Consider the following 16024-nt stretch of genomic DNA (forward strand, 5'->3'; position numbering starts at 1 on the left):
CCTTTTGTAATTTTGTTCCTTTGCTTTTCTTTTATTAGGGTAAGGACCCTTACTTTGGCCATGGAAACAAACTGAAAAAACTTGGCACTTCTTTCTTTTACCCAAGACAGGGGCTGTGGGTTCAAAAATCTGATTCCAAATCTCTGCCTGTCAAAGGTCACTTTCACAATTTTATGGCTGATCATGAAACAATGGTCTGTTAAGGGTACATTGGCAACTGTCACCATTGTTGATTATGAATATGAGGGTGATATGATGGCAACTGAGCCTTGTACCAGAGAAAAACAAGCTATAATTTGTCCAGTTGGTGACAACTCCTAAGTTTCGTTGAATTATTGGGATAAAGTTATATTTGTTAGTTTCTGTCATCTTGGGGGGTTAACCTTTACATTATTATATACATAAAAAGAAGAAAGAGAAAAAAAAAAAGTGAGGTTACAATTAATAGTTATGTGCTTGCTTAGCTCATGCCTTGTGCATTTTATGTGATATATATATATATTATAATAATAGACTTGAGTGGACTGGACAAAGGGATAAGAAAATATAAACTATTTTGGGACTTAAGAGTAGTTATGATAATAAACTTGTGAAGAGGAAATACATATCAAAATTACAGGGGAAAAATGACCCAAGGCTAAAGGGTAGGCCTTGCCAAGGTTAAATTTCCCCTAAAACAGAGAGTTCCTCAAGGAAAAGCTGGGCCTTCTTATTCCTACTTATGGAACTTCTTCCTTCTTCATCATCTTTCTTTCTTAATTTTTAGTGAAAGCATGTTGAGAGAGATTTGAACCATTACCAATGTCAAGTTATTAGGGGTGGAATAGTTGGATTTGGATTTAAAAAATTGACAAATACCCATATCTTAAAAAACATGAAAAATAATATTAATATTCATTTATATGATTCTCGATCGATGTGTTTATGAAATGTGATTCTAAAGTCGAGTGTAAAATTATATTTCAATATGATAAAAAAATTACATAAGTGCCACTAGTAAAAGGAGATGAAAAGTGAAAAAATAAGGTGATAATAAATGACATAAACAGGTTTCCAAAATTTGACTGGAAAACTTTTGTTGCCAAGAACTATGGGACAGAAGATAAGCAAATTGCTGGTAAACAGTCCTTTTGATTTTGCTTCATCCCATAGAAAACTACTCATAACTAATTACCAAAAAATCTATAGCAGACTCCTAAAAGGACAAATTAGAGGATGTGACTTTGGCTGAGAGTTTTTCAAAATATGAACATTAAGACATAGTCAAGTGTTTTCATTATGAAGATTTGATGTTTTGCAATCAAATTAGTAGGATGTTGGGGTGACAAAACCTAACTCATATCATTTGAATCATTTTCTTAATAATGAAATGAAGACATCTCACATGCAAATTGTCCCAGTACTCTTTATTTGTCATTTTCATTCTTATTTTTTTGCTTTAGTTGTACAATTTCCGCGCATGTTGATTTATATAAAAAATTAAGATAAAATATTTTTAAGTATTAATTAAAATTACACAGTGATTCATTAGTTTGAAAAGTAAACACCAGATCTAATATTATTAACAAGAAAAGTAAAAAAAATTAAAATACCCTTTCCTCTTTCTCTCAAATTTTCTCTTTTTTCAGACAATATGATCTACCGATGACGCTCTCTTACCCCGACCGGCCACCCCATAACTAAATCTGACGCTGCTTGACATCCAGGAGCGTCAGATTTATCACGATATGGAGCTCCAGATTAAAGGAGCACGACAGCTCCCTTAATGGAACCCTACAACTCCCTCAAAGTTTATATAAAAGGTTTTTTGTTTGTAAGAAAGAAAAAAATTAAAAATGAAAAATAAAAGTTTACATAATATTGTAATTTTAACATATTTGATGGTAAAATGTTAAAAAATATTACCACATCAACAAATTAACAGAAATCTGATTAACAATTTGACTTATGTGTTTAATGATAGACATTCTTTTAAAACAGAATATCAATTTTTCAAACTAATGAACTCCATATAATTTTAATTTAAACTTAAAATATTTTATTCTAAAAATTATGCAGCATTATTGAATAAAAGTATATAATTTATAATCAAATGTTTTAAAAAAAATTACTTTAATAAAAAATTTTGCTTAATAAGAGATGAGAAAATATTTAAAATTTTTTTTTTAAATAATTATCTTTAAATTATCATTATAACTATTATTTATAGTATTTTTAAATTTAAAATTATTTCTTTTTAATTATTATTATTGTTATTTATAATATTATATAATTTTAAATTATTTTTAATAAAAAATATTCAACACCCACGCGAAGCGGGGCAGCACTCTAGTATAATTTATAATCAAACTTTGTCCAATGATTTACTAATTTAGTAAGGTTAGTTGTCATGGCCTTCATATGTCAACCTTAGGTATTTGTCACACTATACCAAAGGAAAATGCTAATAAAATATCAAAGTGCCATGTTACTTCCGATTGGGGGGGGGGGGGGGGGGTGATGATGAGGGGCTTTCTCCTATGGCATTCTGCATGAAATTCTCAATCAGAACTACTATCAATTGAGACAAATTAAGAAACACAGCCTTTGCACCAAGAATAACTGACTTTCCCAAGAAATTCTCAATCAGAATATACCCATAAATCATGCAATTTACATTTGAAATTGACTTTATCAAGATTCTTTATATTCCTTGCAAGTAGATTACTACTTATTTGTACCTGGTAATGTGAGAGATTGATTGTCATGAAATCTTACAAATGAATTGACCGATAGAATTTCCCCTTCAAAAGCAAAGCACACCAGGGTGACTGTTTCAGTATTCCTTTTTAACTTTCGAGAATGAATCGTTTCTTTCTGTAAACTAATCCATCCCTTGGAGCACAAAGATGATGCTACTTGAAGTAGCGGGTCAAGATTTCCGGGCGAACAGCTCACAGGTGATTATATCTTCTGTGCATGCAGCATACTTTCCAGCACCTAGGACAGGAACAACATTGAAGATGGACTTCCCGCCAACTTTAGCACTACCACTCATCTGATCAAGTTCCTTAAATGCGTCTGTGAACAAAAGTGACAATGTCTCCAAAGGCACAAGAAGGTTTGGTGGGTAGTAGAATCTCAAACTCTAGAAAAAAATGGGGAAATAAATGTGAGGAACTATAATGAAAACAGAGAAAAACAAATAAAACAAGAGGATTTATAAAACAAATGACAGAACAGCAAGTGAGAACCCCAGGAACCACGAAACAAAACCTAACATTATGAAATTTTCTTGATGAATCTTGAGAAGCATTTTTTTAACTAATGATCAACAGGATAGAACTCTATTTAGAATCAATGTTAATAACAAGGCATTTGCTTGAGAAACTTACCATGGTGTCTTTCCAAGAGAAACCATTTTCCATAATGATTTTGTCAAGAACATAGATGCAGAATCTAGATATTCTTTTCATTTGGCCCGCTGTGAGATAATTGTGATGATTCCCATTGCTCCAATCAGCATTCATAGAATCAGAACAAATCTTCAGGGCAACTGCACTTGTGATAGACAAAACAACTGCACATATCTTTCCATGAATGACAAATTTCTGAATACAAGAATCATGCCAGTCTGCAGGTTGGAAACCAAAATAACTGGGTGCCATTACACCAGAAAGGTCATTCAAAGTTTCTTCAGTCGTTTCTGATGTCTCTGGGACATAAAGAATAGGCTTTACTTCTACAAGTGCTCTGCAATACCAAAAATAAAAGGTGATGGAATGCCATGTGGTTATGCAATGCATATCATTACTTATTCAACTAGTCATTCAGTATTCTAGTGACTCAAACTGCCAGTAAAAGAACAAACACAGAATTTCAAGGTGAAAACTTCCTTTTTACAGGTCAGTTCATCAGCATCCTTATTATTCATTGAAAAGTTTTACATATGGACCACTTACCCTTTTGGCAGATCTGGAACTAGGACATAAAGAAAAATAGGATCAAGCACTTTCGGTTTTCTCCCTTCATCCAAATGAGAAAGCTTAATTTGTTTCAGAAATGAATCCAGCTTGTCATGGATTTTGGGTCTCTCATCTGATGAAATATTTGTCGAGCAGTAAACCACAAAAATAATAGCAGAAGTAGATATTGAGCAGTTAAAGCATTTTGCTACTGCCTCACAGTTTTGTAGTGCCTGCTCAAGTTCTGCAGTGGGGCCTCCACCACAAAGAGTCATCGTAGGTGGATTGAGTCCCAACTGACCAGCCATGTGAAGTATCTCCTTATGCAAAGTTGCCTAAAAGTAAAACTGATCAAATTAAAAGCTGACTAGACTGCAGGCTGATAGAAACAATGCCATATTCATCTAGATATCAAGCATGACCCAAAAAAGAAAAAAACGAGAACCAGTCATCTTTTAACATTTAGCATGAGACCTCTTATAATCTATGATTCTGAGGGGATCCCAGTCCAATCTCTTTTCATCAAGAACATCATCACCGTGCATACAATCCATCCCCACCATTCCCCCACCTCCCCACCCCGCCTAAAAAAAAAAACCCAAACGGAATAAGTAAAAGAAAAAGTGGCTTAATTGTTAGACACTTTCTCTAATTTATTTCAATATTCTTTTGAAAAATATAAAGTAGAAAAATGTAAAAAAGGGATCTTCAGTGATTGAGACAAGTAAATCTCATGATTAAACATACCTGGCTATATGGTCCAATGCAACTTGGTGCCCAGCATGAAATACTTTGAACATGCAAAACTCTTTTGCTCTGATCATTGGCCACTAGTACTTCAATATATGCTCCCCCTAAACCCGCTTGAATTAAAGGCAATTCAATAGTACTTCGTGATGGAACACCATTAGGGCACTTGTCCTGGGTAATAAATCTCACATATGTCTCATTTGCCAGATTAAATTGATTCATATCGGAAATATAGAGATGGATATAAAGCACATGCTCCCAACCAAAACCACATCCTTGAAGTTGCAACTCAATTTGCCTAAGGATCAGCTTCAAATCTTCCTGTAAACCTACAAAATAATAATAATCCAGAACAGTTATTAATTGTAGTGTTGTATCTGAAAACACTGGTTAAATAGAAAGGAAGAAGACATTGCATATGAGATGGCTACTGCACGTCTCAAAAGCATCATTTTTTTTTTACCTGCAGAAGGTTCTGATGGATCTTGCAACCAGCAACAAATAGAAAATGTATCATCTTTTTCTGTTTTAGAGAGGTGAAGCCTATGACTTGACACTTCAACTAAGTCACTAGCTTCAGGAACAGACTCGCAAGGCGCCTTGCATTCTAGTGGGTTTTCTCCTTGCACTTCAAATACAGAACTGATATTCTCCAGACAAAGATCATTGCTTTTGTCATTACCACTTATTGAGTTGGACTTTGCCTTTCTTTCCAAGTGAAATTTCAATGGATGTAGCACCCCAACTGGAGCAATGGAATCTGAAGAGTGCAGCACAACTTGGGATTCATCAACCGTGATTCGAGCATTCTGAACAATTGTAAATGTTAAAAGTTATGATGAATAAACAATGAGCAAAGTATTTGTTAAATACAACTGGGATGCAAATCTACCTTTATTCAGTACATGACTATCAAATATAGCCTAAGCCACTAAAATGAAAAAAAGAATGGTGGGAATGAAGGTGCTAAGGAAAATATTTTCACCAGTAGACTAGTCAACAGTTAAGCTTACATGGAAGAGTGGGCAGTCAAGAGTCAAAGTTTCATATTCCCCTCCCTCACCACATACGTTTATTCCATACAAGCTGCCAAAAGGGAGTTAAAAAGGAAAAATCTAAGTTTGCAGCCACACTTGAAATATTAAAAGGTAAATCATGCATCTGAGCAAGAGAGTACAAAAAAAGCACTGACATACTCTTTCAGTTTATGCAGATAAGGTTTCAAGAATGCTATTTCTTTGCCCAAGTGCTTTGCAGGGTCCAACCCCATGGCTGCAACCTATGACATAATATTTCAATATTGAATACACAATATTTCAATTAAAATAGATATGATGAAGTATCACATAAAAGAAATAACCAAAAAAAAAATCTATATAGAACATGCAGAAAGACATCTAAAAAATATTATAAAAATAATTAAAAAAGAATTAATTAACAATACTACATACCTTGACTGTGATAGCCACAATGCCATTCGTTATCTGAGAGGGACAAAGAGATAATAACATGTGAGACAAATGATCTGAATTCTGATTAACTACTATTCACATTAAAAAATAAATAAAAGTTACCATTTCTTGGAGAAGAAATGATTGATCTTGTTTCCACAAATATGCCAGAGAAACAAGCCCTAACCTTGAACAGACACTTTCCACCCTTAGCCTTTGATAATCCGATGCAATTGCACCAGAAGAAACTGCTGTGATTGAAGGTATCTGTTTCTTAACTTCATTTAACAAAATAAACATATCTTCAACTTCATCACCTGGTGTCGTTCTGTAGCTAAGTTTCTGATGCCTACAATAGTCACCAAAAGAATCAGAATGAGAATTTGCAAAATGTACATTTGCCAAGTTGAAAGAGCAGATGCTCAGTTGAAAGTCAACTAATCTGACAAGCAGGCTATCTACAACTTACTTTTAGCAAAAATAACGAAAATTTCTTCATGATATGCCTACTTACAAAATGAACTATAAATGTATTTTCCATGATGTTTCCCTGATTGTTAAGCAGTGACAGGAAACATATGATTTGCCTAACAGCATCACGTACAATCTGGCAATTGCATGATTTGCGCAAACAAAGAGATACATAGCGAAGCTTGCAAAGTTCTTAATAACAATGTTTACAAGTTCATATCAGCTAAAACAAACTTAAAAGGAACACGTAACTAGGAATATGGAAAAGGCCAAATTACAGGACAAGCCAAGTAATTGTGACAAGACAAGCAAAGATAGCTTCTTCTTTTTTTTTTTTCCTTTCATAATTGGGACACAGAGGGAGGATTATAAGTTCCCCGAAATAAGATAAATGGTTTTACCACAATAATCTCATTTAAAGGGCTTGCCTTGTGGATCCTTGTATTCGCCTTCTGAACAATGGAACTCCCATGCATTCTGCATAACTTACAATTATTTGGTGCCCTACCTGCACAAAGAAGACATTTAATATTCATGTCGAATTCATGTACATATGCATATTTTGCAAACTCTTAGTTCTAAAAGAATTAAAAGAAAAATTTTTACTTAACAAAGAATCAAGTAAGATATTGTTACCACTTTCATACAAGCGGAAATATATAAAACCATGGCGCATCTCATAATTTGAATTAAAAAAAATCCTTTTTTAAATGACATAGACATGTGAGAAAAATATGTATAAAAAGAAAAAAGAAAAACAAAAGACAAGAATTGGAATTCAGCAGAGACTTACAGTTTGATACATGTAGCTATCTAACTCATCCACTGAATCATCAGCTGGTAATAAATTAGCTACAGCAACAATCTAAACCCAAACACCAATAAGAAAATGTCAACTTCTTTGTAAACCATTAAATTAAAAAAAAAATTTAAGAAAAAAAAATTCTATTACTTCTTTTGAGTACCCTTTTCTTTTAAGACACCATATTTCCCAAAAAGCTTTGAGCTTTTATAAAGTACTTAAAAAAGTTGTTGGGTTTTTTTCTTTTTCTTGTTATTTTAATTTTCTCGGGAAACAAACAGAAAAACCTGGTGGCCATATTGGATGCATTTCATCATTGCATAACAGCTATCTTTGCCGCCGCTGACTAAAGCCACCACCTTCATTGTCTCCGTCGTTGAATCAAACTGCAGGGATTTAACTTAGCAAATAAAATTCCAGGAGCTAAGAGTCTAGTGTTCTCGAGATGAAGTTTGCGGCTTGGGGAAGAAGGGCTTAGGGTTTAACACTCTTTTCTCTTTTTTTTTTTTTTTGTGTGTCTTTAGCTCTTCTGAGTTTAGACTATTATAGTAGTAACAGTTGGATTGGGCAATTTTCACTTTTCACCCTCCTTTCCTACCCTTTGACCTTTGAACTCTCTTTATAGTACAAATTATTTTTTTAATTAAAATTTCATGAAAGAACATAAATAAAAGTTATTAAAAATTTTCTAAAAGAAAAAATTGTTTGATTTTGAGGATTTATTTTTGGTATAGAGTTAAACAAATCTAACAAAGAAAAGGAGGTAGGAATCTTCTTCAGTTGGCTTTATCAACAATGCGTTTTTAAGATTTCATTGTCAATCAGACAATCATCCCAATCAAACTTGGCTTTCATCATCTTCTTTCTTTTGAAATATATTCTTCTTTTCTATTTAGATTCTTCAACTTCTTAAGAAATTTCTTTTTGCCCCGTTGTCTTGTACACAATGAATGACTATATATATATATATATATATATATATATATATATATACATGCATTCTATCATTTAATTTATTAATTAATATATTAATTTTTTTAAAAAACAAAATTTAAACCTCTCACTCTTGTAAATATATATATATATATATGAATATATATGCACAAGAAATTATAGGTTGTTTTAGTCTATGGTACTTCCTTTTCAAATTTACTGGGTTGAACAATAAAACTGGTTTGAGGTGTTAAAAGATGAGGAAAATTGTTTGATCAATATACACATATCCCATGAGGCATTTAGTTCAATAATTCCCAATACCGCTTTCAATTGTAACTCCCACCTCTTTATTCAATTAACTTACAACACAAATTTTCGACTTTCACAAATAAATACACCATTTTACTTAATCTATGTTCATAACACATGACTAAATGGTAAAAACCGAAAATAGAAATGAAAAAAAAAGGGGGGAGGGGGGCAACTAAAATCAATTGCTAAATGACCACGATCCAAACCAAAATTGTACATAAATAGAGAGCTAACACGCCAACCCAGTAACCAACCATACTCGATGAAATCACTAAATGAACCAAGTAGGACCCCAAGGAGGAAAATGAAAAACGGACTTAGATTGTATCTTAAATTCAAGAATGGAAAGGATAGTAAAATGTTCTCAGCTTCTTTAAACCTGGATTTCAATTATCACCGCCCAGCAGTTACTCGTCCATGCGAAAATTGCTTAAATATAAAGCCGGGCCCCAATTGCATGATTCATCATTTGTTTGTCAAATCATGCATGCAAAGGCCTGAGAGTCCTCTGACTTGTGCATCAAGAGTACATCCCACAAGGCCAAGCTCAAAAATTTCCTCCAATGAGATCCGACCGCCCATTCAAGGCCCAACTCCCTCGGTTGACATTCCCTTTCTGGTGCCCAGCATAGAAGTGTGTGGAGCTCTTCTCTGAGCACCTGTACTGAGAGACATGAAGATCATGCAAAAATAAGTCAGATATAAGATGTGAACAGAAATTCGTTGTCGAGTTTGCATGAAATTCCAGGTTGATTGATTATAAATGCTTTGCTGTTATTTTAGCTTAATTCTTCCGTCTTAAGCATTCGCAGACAGAGCACCCAATCCGGTACTAGGACCTGAAGATATCCCTGCCCCAGCTGAGACAATCTGTCTTCAGCATTAGCTAGTACCTTTTTTATTTCACAAAAAACCAGAACAATACAAAAACAGGAGGGCATGAACTGGAAACTCTTACCCTATTCAACTTAGAAGGGAGCCTCAAGTGATTCATCCCAAACTTCTGCACTTCCATTAGAGGCATCTTCGACATCTTCTTCCATTGAAAGCCTAATATATTCTCTATGTGCAAAACGATCCCACTCTGTCAATGTAGGATTCTCACGCTCCTGTTTATTCCGACATAAACAAGGCTGTTATCCAAAAGTACCAAAGAAGTGCAATGGTGCACAGTTCCTTTTAAAGGTAGTGTTAAACAAGTAAATTAGAGATGACGTATCACATTTACCTGACGAATGAGGAATGGATCACGAGTTTCAAAGGCCATGAACTTGTTAAGATTGAAAAGGATATTGAAAACACTTCCAGAAAGTTTAGAACCTTTCAGGTCATGCAATGTTATATAGCTCTCATCCTGCAAACAAGAAAATTTCAATTATCAATAATGTAAAACAATCTATCTTCATTAGCAATGTATGGGAAGGAGAACTGAATTGGAAAATCAGCTCCTAAGGGCCCAACCCAGAATATGGTAAAAAGCAGTTCACAGGCTCAGGGCCTTAATCTCACTAAATGATCTATTGTAAAGCAGCCATGAATAACCTGCTTCAACAGGAACAGCGATGAACTCAACATTTGCCAGAAATCTGCCTTACAGACAATTGAATGATACCAGCATAAATCTTTTAAGTTTGAAATTACAAGCAGAACTTAGCAAAGATAAAGTGCATTCTGATTCATTTCCATGAACACACTCCCGTATGTACCATACTAAAAAGGCAAGGAGACAAAAAGGGAACAATGATAAAATGGCAAACCTCTGGTTTAATCATGTCAATTATCTGACATAAGATGTCCTCAAAGAGCACAAGCTCCTGGGACATGCATTCCATTCGATGCAACTGCTCCTCATAAAAGAATTGCATTTCATTACGTGTGATAACTCCATTACCATCCAAATCTATACACTTGAACCTACAAAAGAAAAAAATATAATGCCCCAATTACTAGCTAGTAATGGCATATTTCCCCACCCTGCCAAACTATGTCGAAGTATTCCATAAGAAAGAACAATGGGAAGAAAAAAAAAACTACTAGCCAAGAATAAAAAATTACTCATAAGTCAAATCTCAATGCCATTGATCATTCAGAAGCTCCACCCCCTCAAAACACTCTGCTATTTCTCACTCTGACAGCAGGGCGAAAAATATTAAGGGAAATATTCATAAAGCTACAAATGAATCATTTGCATCCTTTGTTTGCTTAGTTAAATTTGGTTGATTAAGACTAATTTCCAATCAGCAGCTTCTGACAAGTCTTTCTGAAATTTTAGGTGAGAAGTGGGAAGGAAAAAAAAGCTACTTTCAGATATTGTTGAGGGACTTTTTATAAAAGTGAGTTCATATGACAAAAAAAGGTGTATTTACTTCAACAATAACGAGGTTAGCTTCAAACTCTGTAATCAGTGCACAAAATCCACAATACCCTTGAGTCTACAGAAAAAGAGCACAAAATATACCAATACTCAAGACTAGGCTCAGATGGCTTGTCCTCCTCTGCTAGGATAAAATAGACAAAATCTTCATACCCCATCTTTCCTTCAACCTTACTGGTAAACTTTCTTGGAACCTATGATGATATGAAAGCATAACATGAGTGAAAAATCAAAATTTAAAAATAAATATCAATTAATGAAACACAAAAAGTTGTAGAAGAGGAAAGTGGTCCAAAATAGACAAAGTTCAATTAAACAAAAAACGCCATTTTGCAGGGAGAATGAGGTTTGGACCAAGGAACAAAAGTATCATCAGATTCAGACAAACCTGAGAAAATATTCTATCAACGATCTGGTAGGTAAGCGCATGGTTACCATATCGGATAAGGTTCTCCTTGTCAATCAAGAAATCATGATCTGTATCCAGCTCCCAAAACTTGCAGTATATCACGTAAAAATGTTCATATGAAAAGTACCTGTATATGTGGTGATATTTTTCAAAAAGCAGAAGAAAAGATTGAAATGTCAAAACAATTGGTATCAAACAGAATGTATTAAGCATGTATCAAAGCAATTATACAAATTATTCATATTTTTTGGAATTTGAAAGCAACATAAAAATCCGTTTTCTAGTGTATGCGTTCAAGGAGATTCAAGCCAAGTCTATACCTCAAAACTTTGTTAATGTCCTCTTCCTCATCAGCATGTAGCATGGCATCAATCAAGTTTCCACGTTTCAACTCCCTAAGAGTGAGGTGACCATTCCCAGATCTATTTATGTAGTAATATATTCTATATATTACCGTTTCAGCTGGCCATGTGCAACAAAAGTTATGTTAACAAGCAACATCAATAAAAATGAATCGCATATTCCGCAGCACTTGGGACAACCAAGACTTGCAAACAATTGAAAAACACAGGGTTAGTAGTTTATGCTAACTGTGTGAGCAATGGTAAACATCATATTGAATGGGAAAGGATCCCGTACATGTTAAGACAAATATCCAATAAGCTGTAATGCATGAATTGGTAGGATATTTGAGTTTCATTTTCAGTCACACAATTATAATATGGTCCTATTGCAACCTCTCATTCAATATGTTGACAATCAGTCATTCTAATCTAAAAAGAACATAAGATTATGTGCACATCAAACTAAAAAGATGGGTCTGTTTATAAGAATTTCTTGTGTGAATTCATCATCTTAAAAACAGGCATTTTAGAAAAAGGAAGCCAACCAATTGAAACCAAAGACCAAAATGAGAGCTATATTGCCATCATTCTTGCTAAAGACAACCAACAAACTAAACAAGAATGCAAATCCTGTTTTCTATGCACCTTTTTTGTAATGTCCGACAGATGTGTAAATTTCGACACTTTCTGATCAAAGAGTAGGCTTGGATTCCTTCCTAATTAACATGCTACTGTCCTTTATTAATAATTATTAACACAGTATTATACATTATTAAACGCATTAGAGACAGAACTACTTCATCAAAGAAACAGAGTGAACTGCACTCATAGAAAATCACATGAAAATAAATGCATTTACAGGAATTGCAAGTTCAGATATTAGTAGTTCCAGCATTTAATGACAGAATCAGTTTGGCAACAACTCATTATAAGCATTCAAATGCCTTAGATATTGCAAAAGGAGGGGGAAATATCAGAAATTAAAAAAGTCTTGCATCTCAAAATCACATTGAAATGAGAAAACTACCAAAAAGTATCAAACAGATGAAAACAAACCATATCTTTCCTGAAACTCAGGTGTACTCTGTAAGAACTCCAACCCTGGATGAGTTGCCAATAGTTCTCGAAGAACAGGTTTGAAGTCATCCTGTCAAATTGGAAAGTATAGAAGAAATTAAGTTTAAACACAGACTATTAGACTATCAACCAATATTGCAGTCGATTTAAGCTCTCAAAAACGTAAAAAGACCTGAGTGAGGTATTTGAGATCTGGTTGCTTTAATATTGTATATATTTGGGTAGCTATATCCATCGTCAATATGTTGCCATTGACCCAATAATCAATAAATGCATCTCTACAAGTAGATGAGAGGAAAGCTCAGTAAAAGCTACAATATGAAATGAACTAAATGATGTCACAGCTGAAAAGCAATTAGAGGGAGAAGTAACAGAATAGGAGTTAGATTCTACAATAATATTTTCATCTGTTGTCATCATCAGTAGCAATTTAAATTTACAACACATACTTCTCCGACTAGGTCCAGCATGGAGAGCACCTCACCACAGAAAAAAAGTAAAAATATAATTTTTTTTTATTTTCAAATAAAGAATGGCCATAATCCTAGCAGTTTCAAAGGATACAATGGATCTAAGTTAAAAATATAGCTGTTCCACTTCCATGAACAAGAGAGTATACCTTGTAATCAAACCAGTGCTATTAACATCAATTTTTCTGAAAAGTGATGGGGAGAAAAATGATGGCAGCTTGCAAATTTCCTTGGTCACTAGTTTGAACTCTGATATATATAGAAAGTAAAACACAAATATCAGATGAGTTCCAGAAACATCTATTAAAACAATGCTTACATGTGTCTTACCATGCAACTGCAGCCCATCCTGGTGGCCATAGAAAAACTGACTGATTCGAAACATGCATTGTTCTTTAAGCTCATTTGGAGGTGGACGACCATTTTTAAAGTAAAACTGGAGGCATTTTCAAGTACCAATATTACAAGTGATCACCATCTTCAGAGTAGAAAGCTAAACATAGCAGATAAAACACAACCAAGGACAGCAATGGAGAAAGAAAAATAGCATATTAATTAAACAGGCCCCAAACCTGAGGTATCAACTCTTTCACGGGCTCACTAACAACTTTCAGCGGAGAACCCAAGTTTGAAGGACCAACCCTTTGTTTTGTTATACGAGGGGAACCAGATGTACTTCTTGGTGAAAGGGGAGGTGCACTGCCAGCAGGAAACATGGAAGGTAAAGAATTGCTCGTGGCAGTACTTCCACTGGAGGTATTTCCATGAACATTTAAGTGATTACCGGCCTTTGCATCATTAACCAATGATATCACCTAGCAAAGCAGCAACAGTTAAACAACAGTGCACCTCGACTCATAGGTTCAGAGGAATATTTCAAAATTTTTATATGAATTCAATATGTTCTGCTTTAAAGTCACTAAGAAGGAAAATTTCCATATTTAAATACAAAACAATATTCGTTTTATCATTGTTTGAGACTAGGCAACCGTTATTCTGGGATATTGTGTAGACTGTTAAGTCTCCAACCAAAAACCAATTTGGTCAAGAGCAAACTCAAAACTTAATCAATATGGGATAATACCACTTGATAAAGACATGTAGAAAATCAACAATTGAAAGTCACAACATCCCTTTAGCATTGATTTAAGCTATTAACATACGTTTATTCTTTTGTTAATACGAAATTTGCATACATATATACATAATGAACTAATTAAAACATAAAAAAAAATGAAAATAATGCCGCATCAAACATACTTCAATTATCATAATATAAATTACTTCTTTCTTTTTTTAAAAAAAAAATTATCCTATCAAATTAACCAAGCAATGAACTGATTAAAACAATGTAATGGCAACTCAACGCAATCATTTTCAATTCAAGTAACCGAAAACAAATCAAACACCGCGTGAAGATTCGAAATAAAAAAAACGCGAAGTACCAGCTTGTTAGCATCAGGAAGCGAAAGCCACTGTTCAAAAAGCTTTTGAGTGAATTCAGGATTGGATTTGAGAGCTAATGGAGACATCTCCTGGAGCTGCAATAGCTCCGCATCCAAACACGCCACATCTCCAACAACAACTGCCTCCATTTTTTTCTTTTCTTCACATAACCAAACAGGCCTCAAACAAAGTTTCCGCACAGATCAAAATAAAAATCAGCTTCCAAAAATTAAATTAAAAAAAAACAAGAAGAAGAAGAAGATTTAAGCTCAGAAATTCATTTTTAATTATCCATTGGAAAATGTGAATGAGAAACTCCGATTTGGAGCTAAGAAAGCATTCGAAACTCTAGATCTTCATGGAATCAGGAAACGGAGTTAGACAAACTATTCTTATTTTTCGTTTTTCCTTTTTAGCGCGTTAGCAAAAGAGTGATTGGGAGGAGAGAAAGTGAAGGAAAGTGAGATTAATTTTCTTTATTGAGAGACAGAGGAGGGTGGAAGGAGAGGAGATCGATGCGATTCAAGAGGGAGATTAGCTAAGAAATTGCAGAGATTTGAGTAGCATTTGAGAAAGAGAGAGAGAGAGAGAGAGAGAGAGAGATAGAGAAACAGAGCCCTTTTTTTTGCTAAATGAAAAATAATTTAGCGAAATTTTTTTTGTGTGAAAAATAGTTAAACGGATCCACGTGGCCTTGTAGGCAAGGGTGGTGTTGAACGTAATCACATTTCGGTCTTCGTCTCGTGCTAAGAGCGTGAGTAATGTTTACACTATTTTGTTTTTCTTTTTTCTTTTTTTTTTAGATGTAACTTTGTTTTATATATATAATATATTATTCCACGGGTACATAAAGTCAAAGACTCAAACGATTTGGTCCATAAACCAATTTAAAATACGTTGGAAAGTCATAGACTTGAATAACGTTTCACTCAAGTCTTTTCAAATTCGGTGGATAAATTGGAAAATAGCATTTTGCAAAGAGTTAATGTTATTTTGCATTGGACATATAATACTCTTTTCAATTGTTAAGATTCGAATCTATTTTTTATGGAATATTAACCGTTAGTTAGATCATATATTAATGAGATTCCCATCTAAGTCTTTTATGAAATATTTACCGTTGAATCAAATACTAAGTTAGTAACCGGTTCATATTTTCGTTTTAATTTACTTCTAAAAAAAATTATTAAATTGTTGCTGTTTGTGTAACATTATGTAATTGACATACATAAGAGGAT

The 16024-nt window shown here is 33.9% G+C and overlaps 2 protein-coding genes across 5 annotated transcripts; both read right to left on the reverse strand.

Moving 5' to 3' along the window:
* Nucleotides 1-2669: 2669 nt before the first annotated feature.
* LOC110414967 (endoribonuclease) lies at nt 2670-7948 on the reverse strand. 2 transcript variants are annotated; one of them, XM_021426392.2, is made up of 12 exons: nt 7706-7948; nt 7410-7481; nt 7045-7124; nt 6269-6494; nt 6146-6178; nt 5891-5973; nt 5708-5780; nt 5158-5503; nt 4692-5023; nt 3942-4279; nt 3375-3732; nt 2670-3127 (listed from the first exon to the last, which is right to left on the reverse strand). In XM_021426392.2, the coding sequence occupies exons 1-12, from the start codon at nt 7781-7783 to the stop codon at nt 2912-2914; spliced, it is 2235 nt and encodes a 744-aa protein (XP_021282067.1). In that variant the 5' UTR covers nt 7784-7948; the 3' UTR covers nt 2670-2911. The 2 variants fall into 2 exon arrangements, with proteins under 2 accessions (XP_021282067.1, XP_021282068.1); XM_021426393.2 differs by lacking the exon at nt 7706-7948 and having other exon boundaries at nt 7018-7124; nt 7410-7425.
* A 730-nt stretch (nt 7949-8678) lies between these two features.
* On the reverse strand, nt 8679-15426 carry LOC110414987 (serine/threonine protein phosphatase 2A regulatory subunit B''beta-like). Of its 3 annotated transcripts, XM_021426429.2 has the most exons (13): nt 14786-15423; nt 13913-14155; nt 13671-13776; nt 13490-13589; nt 13043-13148; nt 12850-12940; nt 11770-11911; nt 11429-11576; nt 11125-11234; nt 10424-10580; nt 9895-10020; nt 9625-9775; nt 8679-9330 (listed from the first exon to the last, which is right to left on the reverse strand). In XM_021426429.2, the coding sequence occupies exons 1-12, from the start codon at nt 14933-14935 to the stop codon at nt 9635-9637; spliced, it is 1620 nt and encodes a 539-aa protein (XP_021282104.1). In that variant the 5' UTR covers nt 14936-15423; the 3' UTR covers nt 8679-9330; nt 9625-9634. The 3 variants fall into 3 exon arrangements, with proteins under 3 accessions (XP_021282104.1, XP_089639473.1, XP_021282103.1); XM_089783347.1 differs by having other exon boundaries at nt 8679-9325; nt 13490-13776; nt 14786-15426; XM_021426428.2 differs by having other exon boundaries at nt 13490-13776; nt 14786-15425.
* Nucleotides 15427-16024: the final 598 nt, after the last annotated feature.

This window comes from Theobroma umbraticum, unplaced genomic scaffold (genome assembly GCF_002168275.2).
Source record: "Theobroma umbraticum cultivar Fairchild unplaced genomic scaffold, ASM216827v3 scaffold_147.0, whole genome shotgun sequence".
NCBI classification, from domain to species: Eukaryota; Viridiplantae; Streptophyta; class Magnoliopsida; order Malvales; family Malvaceae; genus Theobroma; species Theobroma umbraticum.